This window comes from Nipponia nippon, unplaced genomic scaffold (genome assembly GCF_047370975.1).
Source record: "Nipponia nippon isolate SJK-2023a ecotype South Korea unplaced genomic scaffold, ASM4737097v1 scaffold_24, whole genome shotgun sequence".
In the NCBI taxonomy this organism is placed as follows: domain Eukaryota; kingdom Metazoa; phylum Chordata; class Aves; order Pelecaniformes; family Threskiornithidae; genus Nipponia; species Nipponia nippon.
In genome coordinates this window covers 8148418-8157490 of record NW_028262341.1, presented here as the reverse complement: position 1 = coordinate 8157490, position 9073 = coordinate 8148418, and the positions used below count along the sequence as shown (strand labels likewise).

The 9073-nt window shown below is 56.3% G+C and overlaps 1 protein-coding gene across 1 annotated transcript; it reads right to left on the bottom strand.

Annotated features, from left to right (window-relative positions):
• Positions 1 to 875: 875 nt before the first annotated feature.
• GRHPR (glyoxylate and hydroxypyruvate reductase) lies at positions 876 to 9073 on the bottom strand. Its single transcript, XM_087761429.1, has 9 exons — positions 8940 to 9073; positions 8667 to 8797; positions 8470 to 8542; positions 7894 to 8010; positions 7190 to 7278; positions 6373 to 6477; positions 5041 to 5176; positions 4141 to 4271; positions 876 to 1156 (listed from the first exon to the last, which is right to left on the bottom strand). The coding sequence occupies exons 1-9, from the start codon at positions 9002 to 9004 to the stop codon at positions 1035 to 1037; spliced, it is 969 nt and encodes a 322-aa protein (XP_087617555.1). The 5' UTR covers positions 9005 to 9073; the 3' UTR covers positions 876 to 1034.

Sequence of the window (9073 nt, the reverse complement as noted above, 5' to 3'; positions counted from 1 at the left end):
CACGCTGCCCTCAGACAAGGCATGGCAGGCAGCACGCAGGAGCAATCCAAGGAGCACACCTCACCGACTGTTTCACCAGCTGAGGCAGAAGCTTGCTGGGGAGGACTGTCAGGGAGAGATGGGTTCCAACCCCCATTTACAGACGTGGGACAGTCACTTGAAGAGAGAAGAAGCCCCCAAAGCCCCTGAAATGTGCTCATCTAGGCCTCTCCTGGCAGCTAGAGCCTTGGCACCCGCTCAGGTTTTCCTTTGCACTAACACATGTCATTGCATGGCTGGGAAAAAAATGAACTGGGGAGGGGATCTGAGGCCAGAACCAGTGCAGGGCTGCAGACCTTCCCAGTGTGAATTCCCGTTTGCAATCCACTTCAGAGCCATACCCAGAATTAGTTACAGATGCAAAAGGAGATGCCAGGGGAGCCATGCAAGCCTTTTTTGCCTTTTTTTAGACACCTGAAGAACAGAAACATTGTGCTTTGGCACGGATTCAACAAGACCTTGTAACGTGTGCTTGGCAGTGGGCTGGCAGCAGCTCCCTTGGCAGCAGTGGGCCTGTGCTGACTGAGCAATTACCTCTCCTCCCTTCCTGGCTACGAGCTGGGAGCTCAAGTACAGAACTCCCTGGCCTCTTGCTGTGACCCCAGGAGCCAAGCTTCGAGGACAGGTGATACAGCAGCAGCTCCCTTGCGGCACAACACATGCTGGCTAGCAAAATACACGACAGTCCCAACGCTGCAAGTGTTTTCTGAATTGGGGCCAAACACCATCCATCGCCTGCCAAGTGCAGCGGCGATGTGACGGCGGTACCTGAAGCTCTGTGTACTCCGCAGTGCATCTGGGGGCACCCCGTTCTCAAATGAAATGAGCACGACACATTCACTGCTTCTCTTTAATGACTACAATGCAGTTCCCTCACCGCAGGCACCGCTGGCATACTGCTGCAGAGGCGAGGAGGCACAGGACTGGTCTGCGAAGCTCCTCCAGGGGAAAGTAACGCTGAGTCCTGCTGCCCTGCAGGAGCGGGGCTGTGGCCATCACAGCAGCAGCTCATGGGGCATGGGCTCCCCTCGCAGCCCAGCCAGCAGGTTGTTGGCCGCCAGCACCGCCATGGTGCTCCTCGTGGCATATGTGGCACTCCCGATGTGTGGCAGAATCACTGCAGGGGACAGGAGGGTTACTTGCTTGTTTCTTACCTTCGCTGACCTCTTAAAGCCTCTTTCAGGGGTCTTCCCATGGCGGGGCGCAACCTGGGTCTTGCACCAGCTGCTGCTCCACCAGGAGCTGACATCAGACATGGAGCATGAAACAAAATCATCAGCCACTGGGACTGGAAAAATGGCTAACTGACATATTTTTTCAGTCATCCAGGCCAAAGACAGACAGCCAAGAGTGGGCCCTTTCTGCATTCACGCTTGGTACTCTCACCTTCCTGCACGGACTCAAGAGTCAGTGGTAGCTGTAAAATACTATCCCTGCAGCAGACGAACAAGCAGTGACATTTGCACGCTGTTGACTGATTGCCACACAGCTATGGGACGTTCTGCTCACCGACTGGCATGAACCAACACATATCGTGGCAAAAGCCTGAAGACTGTTGTGAAACATTGTGGTTTACAGACCCCTGTGTGCACTGGAAAGGCACACGTGGAGGCAAACGGCCGCTGCTGAACAGAGCTGGCGTGCTGTAGCGCAGTCAGGGCAGGGATTTTTATCCACCTATATGAAAAGGCTTCTTTTATGCAATGCAAAGGAACGAGCCAAAGCTGCTTTAGTGGTAAATTATTATAACATTAGTAGTGGAGAGTACTTGCCTAAGGTATGGATAAAAGCCTGCGCTGCAGTCTCTGTTTTATAACAGAGAGCATCTACAGGCAATGAAGAAGCTTGAACACCCGACACACTGCTGCCCCGGGGGCAGAAGGCTCTCCCAAGGACTGTGGGGCCATGTAGGTCCTTTCTCCCTCAGTCAAGAACCAGCCTTGTTCACCGTGAGAGTAACGTCAACACTTCTTTCTCCTCTACTTATGTCATGTTCCTCCAGCTGCTGAAACTATTTGGCAGTTTGGGGTGAAATCTGTGAATAGTTTCAGTATCATCAAAGCCTCTTCTGCGAAAGTAAATACATATGTATTTATTTTTGTCTTGCTTGGTGTTTTTCCAGAGCTCTAAGATGTCTGAAGTCCTGAAAATATTTCCAGAAAGTCTCTGCTTTTATCATTTCTCACACTGTCTACTAAGGGAACCAAAGCAACAAATAAAAAATAGTTTTCAGCAAAAAAATAATCAAAGCAACAGCTATGAACTTGTATTTCAGAAACGGACACTCAGTCCTGGGCAGTTCCAAATTTTCATGGATGTCTCTACAGTTTCTTTTCGGAACAGACTTTTCCTACTCCAAAAACCTCCTTCCTGGAGAGAGGACATCCTGCTGCTGCCTGCACAGCCGCTCCGGTACTTTGCCCATGCAAGTGAAGATGTACACACCAGATCTCATGCTTGGGGTGCATCGTGAGCAGCCAAGGCACTCGATGAAGCTGCTCTGGCCCGGCTCATGCCATCAGCTCTGAGCAGGGCTGGCCACCCCGGCGAAGCCAAGCATTCAGGTAGGAACAGGTGCCCTGCCATTGCACCAGCGACAAGGTCACAGATAATTGCAGACATTTACTTTCTAATTAGAAAGCAGTGCCTTCTCCGGGTTGCATTTCTGTCTCTTTTCTGCCTGGAGGGATACAAGCAAGCCTGTCTGGCTTGTGTCTGAGTCAGTCCTGCTCAGTAACCAGCCTGACCCACATGCTCCCTGTCTGCAGAAGGAGAGGAAAGCTCCTGGCCCCACTTCACAGGGGACGGGCCAAGTTACTCACTGAAAGCCACACAAGGGAAGGCAGTGAACATGCTAGCAGCTGTCCCTAACTCGTCCCAGGCCGCTGGCCAGCCTGTGAGGATGGAGCTGCACTGGTGCATGGCAAGGCCATGGGAAACAGCACCCCACACAACCCCTTCAGTCTGCAACGAGGATCCCAGGAAAACACTGAGGGCTGCTAACATCCTGCACTAAAACATCATCCTGCCCCACGCAGCAGATCTCAGCAAGCTTTTGGGAAAGCACCGGTGAAAGGAACTATGGTCTGCCCCTGGTTGCAGCTGCTCCTGCCTCCACTCCAGCAGCCTGGCGATGCTGAAGCACAAAAGCAGCTGAGCAAGCCCCTTCCTAACCAGCCTTCCTCATCCGACCTAACCTCCTCTGGAGAAGACAAGCACGAGTCCTGGGACCAGCACCTTCCTACCTACCTGATGCCCATTACTATCTAGAAAACAGGCTGCCTGACCTCACCGGGCTCCACTTTCCCAATGAAAGTTGCCTTGGGCTGTCCAGGGGATGCAGCTAGACCATGTGCAAAGAAACCTAGTTCATCCCATAGCGTGAGCACTTGCTGGCCTCTTCAGCTTGGGGTTGTCTAATTTGCTGACATCCGCTGGGCAACGCGGATGTCAGGGCAAGGCCAGCACTTAAATGAACTGTGCTTCTAGGCACACATGCTGAACCTGCACCTGGCAGCCCAGGCTCACAGTGGATGGGCTAGGTGGTGAGTCCTGCAGTGGCTGCAGCACTCCAGAGGCTGAGATTCCTCTAGGCAGACTCAGCAACCAGCTTTTTAGCCACATGGGAAACTTTTAGCAGAATATATCCCCAGGAGCTTACAGAATACCAGAGCTTATCAGGGCATGAGCAGGGATTTGGTTTCTCATTCAGGCACCAGCTAGTATCAGACTCCTCCATGAATTTCACCCCTTGCCTTGGCCCATCGAATGGAGATCCATCAGGAAGGTGTTAAAAAATGAGCTGATCTCAACTGCCTTCTGGAGAATTAAAATACCTTCCACGCTTGTTTTACACCACATTGATGAGGTCTTCCCCTCCAGTACCTCCCCACATGGTATGGTGGCTACCTACAGTCTGCTTAAATACACTTGACCTTCCTGTCCTTCTATGTTTCAGAGCTGCTTCGCACTGGCAGGCTAACGGGGACGGGGAATCCTCGTCACACCAGCCAGCAGGTCCCCAGCCACGGGCACATGAAGTAACCAAAGTGCAGGCTGTCAGTGCAGAGCGGGGGCCTGGCCACCCAGCTGGCCACTTACCGCAGTTCTTGAGGGAGAGCAGGGGGTGGTCAGTGGGCAGTGGCTCCGGCGTCGTGACGTCCAGGCCAGCCGCTGCGATCTGGCCATGGGCCAGCGCATTGTACAGGTCCTCCTGGTTCACCACGGCCCCCCTGGCAAACACAGAGGGAGAGGCCCATGCTGCTGCTGAGGGGTCCCGTGAGCTCCCAGGGTCATGCAGCCAGGGCACAGGACACATGGGACAGCCTGGGCAGTGGCATCCGGGTCTGAGTGGAGGTTGGACCCTCTCTGGATGCGCCTGAACCTCCCAGTGCAACGAGCTGCTCCTGCTCCAGGCTGCCCACCGGCGGGGAGAAGAGCTGGGTGCCCAAGCTTAGGATGACCCCAGGGCAGCCATGGAGGGAGGTGCAGGCAGCTGGAGGCGTCCCGGGCACTTGGGTGGACGCCATGGGTCGGGCTGCATGGGTTCTGCGCTGCCACCACACTCTGCAAGAAGGCAGTGGGAACAGGAGGCTACTGCTGGATTTGGCCAAGGAGCCCTGTTGCAGCTGCCTCCATCCCAAGGTTTCTGGCAGTCACAGGCCTCTCCTGGGCAATCCCTCAGCCTCACCCTCCCGTCACCCAACAGTCACCCATCCATCTGCCCCACCAAGGTGTGACATGGGGCCCCGGGAGGAGACAGAGGCTGTACCTCCCTGAATAACTTATCCCGCCTTTAGCTTGATCCCAAGAGACCGTAGGCTGGAGGGAGCAGGCCACATGCTGGGCAAATGGTCCCGGTGGCTGCAGACAGGAAGGCTGTACACGCTGTCTGGACTCCCAGTGGAAGCATACCTCACAGCCCACCAGATGCCCCCTGCAACCACAGCTGTCGGCAGGTGACAGTCACCTCCCCCTTGCAGGAGCCTGGGTTGCAATTACCTGCTCGTGTTGATGAACACAGAGGTCTTCTTCATTCTGCCGAAGAACTCCTTGTTGCACATTCCCTCGGTGGCTGGAGTCAAAGCACATGTCACCACAATGAAGTCCGACTCCTCGGCCAGCCTCGTGAGTGGGACTGGGTGGAGAAACATGGGTCACAGCTCTGCTCAGGGACCTCACCAACACACCTCAGCAACCCTCTTATCTGTAAGGTTCTCCAGCAAGCGAGTGCTGCTCCGGAGACACCTGGCCGACCCTTTTCCACAGATGGGGAGACACAAGGACCAGCAAACACCCAAGAGAAACCTTGCACATTCCTACAGATAACACTGCAGTGCTTTGTTTCACTTTTGAATTAAAATCAAGCCAAAGGGGAATCTAGTGATGCTTCAGCCATCTGGCCCAAAGGAGGCTCTGGTATGTATTTCATGTTTAGACAGCAAAATATGGCAGCAGCAGTTTATACCAGCATTAAATCTCTCTATACGGTACCTACAGATAACAACTTGTGCCACTTTCACTCCTGGAGCTGAGAGAAAAGTGCAGGGAGCAGGACAAGTTCTGCCAATGACTTTGCAAAAAAGTACCAACTGAAAACGTGCTGGCTTTGGAGTGAAAAATTTGCACTTGATGCAAGTCTCAGGACTCTAACAGGGCCACAGAAAAGCCCCGTTCAGCAGCTAGGAGACATTCCCAGGCTTGGCTGGACTGTGACATTCATTTTAAAGCAGGAGGTTAAAGCTGATGTTTGTTTCCAGCAACCAGCATCTACTCTCAGTGAAGAGCTGCGGTCAGCCTCAGCCTATTCCCTCCTCCCTGCAGGACGTCTGGGTACCCATCCCATGGGGGATGGTCCACAAGAGCCTTCCCCTCCTTCCAGGGGCAACCACCACTTTCCTCTACCTGTCTTTTATGTTCCACTTCCTTGTGGGAATGAAACTAATTGGAAATCACAAACAGATGGGCACAGGGGGAAGATGAAAGGCAAAAGCAGCAGTAACAGCCACAGTTCACAATTACGGTGGGCAGTCAGTTAGAGCCCCGGTGTGTCCAGCCTTCCGGCTGGAATCACCCAGCTCAAAGGAGACAGGTTTCCCTCCTTGCCATCCACCACCGCTGCATGGGAAATGTTTGGGATTCGCCATTCCCTCCTTTGCTGCCCCACAGCAGTTCACACCAGCTACAATGAGGAGCTGCCTAGAACCTCCAGCTGCACCCTCCCTCCCACTGGCCCACTCCCACGGGGTGACACCTCCCCAGAGCCATCGCAGCCATAGTGCTGCCCTGCAACGGATGACCGACCGCCACCCCTGCTCCTGGCGCCTTTCTTACCAAACTCAGCTTCAAACTCTGCAGCACTCTCTGGTTTTGGGCGACTGCCAGTATACAAAAACCTCTTGACCCCAAACGGCTTCAGGCGGCGGGCAACCGCCTGTCCTAGGAGCGAGAGAGAAGACTGTCCAGACACTGTGCCAGCGCCTGTACGAGGCATGTTGCACAGAGACTAATGCTGGCCCACAGGGGTCCATCAGGCCTCTCCAGGTGGTCCATCCTCTGGCAAGCTCGCACTTGGTGCAGCTGACAGTGCAGCAGCCACCAGGGCACATCGCTCGCTAAAGGGTCGCTGTGGTGGGATCGGTCCTGCCAGGCTGCCTCCAAGCCTGCAGCATGGTGGGCATGGGGTGGGGGGTGGATGTCTTCTGCTGCTCCTCACGCGAGCAGGAACGAACTCCCCACCAGAGTGAAACTGCAGACAGGGAGCCGTGGGACGTTAAACCTGAAGCTACCCTAGGGAGCACACTGGTAAGTGAGGAAAGAAATAGCCATCTGCTGACAAAGTCCACAACTGAATGGATGACAAGCACGTCATCTTGGACTTTGTCAGGGCATTTGTTTAACTGAAAGTCGAGAAGACAACATCCGGTTTGCAGTAGCATTCAGATGTAGCAGATGTGTTTGAATGCTTTAAACTTTCAAGGTTTAGGCCTGATGAATCAAGACCACTGTTCAGAGAGGCTCTACACAGCAATCCTTGTTGTTCTCATAGACGTTAAAGAAGTGAGCACCGGGGACACCACCTTGGCTGAACCTCAAAAACCACCCTGCCATCACTGGAGACACACAAATCCTGTGTCTGACCTGCACTTACCTATTCTCCCCAGACCTATGATGCCCACCGTACTATCAGACAGACCATAGCCACACATCCATAAGGGCTTCCATGTTGTCCAGCCACCGCTGTCAGAGAGAGCAAGATAGAAACAGATGTCAGACAGCAGCAGGGGAGAGCCTGCTCATACCCCAGTCCAGCATTTGGGCAAGTACGCCAGAGAGTACAACGCTGTGGGCGGCCAGCTCCTCTGGCACAGATCTTACAACCAGCCTCTCTGAGGTTGCTGCTTCAAGTAACCTCAGTGGTCTCCTGCAGGAATCTGCTTGGACCTCGCGTGCGTAGCAGCAGCAGCAGCCTTGGGACTGATTTAATTTAGGCACCACTAACCACAGTCCTGGAACGACTGCCAGTCAGTGAGCTCTGGACAGACCTTCCATGCATGCCCTCCTCAAGGGGTCTGCAGTGGCCTTGGGTGCCCTCTCCTGCAGGTCCTCTACCTAGCATACAGAGGAGACTTCTGCCCCTCTCAAAGCTCCTGAGCAGCACGTCTCCGAAGAGCCACGGAACTGCAGGAGACTCCATCTTGGCCTGAAAGATGTTCGGTGCAAGCTGGGTGAAACTCTGGCTTCAGCCCCGTTTCATCTGTCCAATGTGGCACATCTTCTCCTGCAGCTCTTGATGTGGGGGCTGCTGGGCTCAGAAGCCAGCCCTTGCTCCAGCTGGCAGCTGCTGATACTCACTTCTTTACCTGCTCCACTGCCTCCGGCAGCCGGCGGCACGCAGCCAGAAGCAAAGCTACAGAGAGTTCTGCGGTGGCATCGGTCAGGACATCAGGGGTGTACCCCACACGGATCCCTCTGCAAGGCAAGCATAGGTCTCTGGGGCAACGCTGCCAGCCTTGGGGCGCTCCTTCAAAATTTCTGGGCAACTTGCTGATGCTACACCTCTTCTAGGTCTCTGCAGTACCATGGGCAAGAGGACATCCCTATTAGCTCCTCAGCCCTTCCTCCAAAGACTTTTCTCAGCCGCAGTTGGGGTGGGGTTAGCCTAGCCTTACCCTAGCATCCAAAGGCTCCTCCAGCCCCAGCTGGGTTGGGGTGACCCTAGCCATACCCTAGGAAGAGGGATGCGCAGGTCGCACACCCCGTCCAGCCCCACGCTCCGCCAAAGCCCACCCACCAAGCCGGTGCCAAAGCCACCTGCAGCTCTGGCCTGAAGAGCGGGACGAGCTCTGAGCTTCGCCCTCCTTCCCCGCCGCCTCCCCCGGCTGGGCCCCGTCCCTCACAGGGGCAGGGCGAGGGGCAGGAGAGGGTTACCGCTTCTTGATTTCCTCCAGGGAGAGGTGGTCAAACCCCACGGACAAGGTGCTGATGACTTTCAGGCCGGGCCCTGCAAGACACCACCAGCACACGGCTGCCCAGCGTCGCCCCGGGGGGCTCCGGGCCGGGCCGGGCGGGGAGGGGAAGGGAGGGGAAGGGAAGGGGAGGCGTCCGGGGCCGCTGCCCGCACCCACCGGCGGCCTCCAGCACCTCGCGGTCGATGCGGTCGGAGAGGAGGCAGAGCAACCCGCTCTTCCCCGCCACGCCCGCCAGCAGCTCGGCCCGCGGCACCGGTTCCTCCGAGTCCCACTGCTGGACGCGGCAGCTGCGGCGGGAGCGCGGCCGGTCACCGCCCCGCCGGGACCGGGACCGGGACCGGGACCGGGACCGGGACCGGGACCGGGACCGGACCCGCACCCGGACCCGCACCCTGACCCGACACGACCCTGCCCCGGCGCCGCGCTCACCCGCCGGCCTGCGACAGGACCCGCAGTCCCTCGGCCGGGATCCGCCGCGTCACGAACACCGCCATGGCCGCGCCGCCGACCCGACCCGCCACCGCCACCGCCGCCGCCGCCGTCGCCGCCGCAGCGACCCCGGG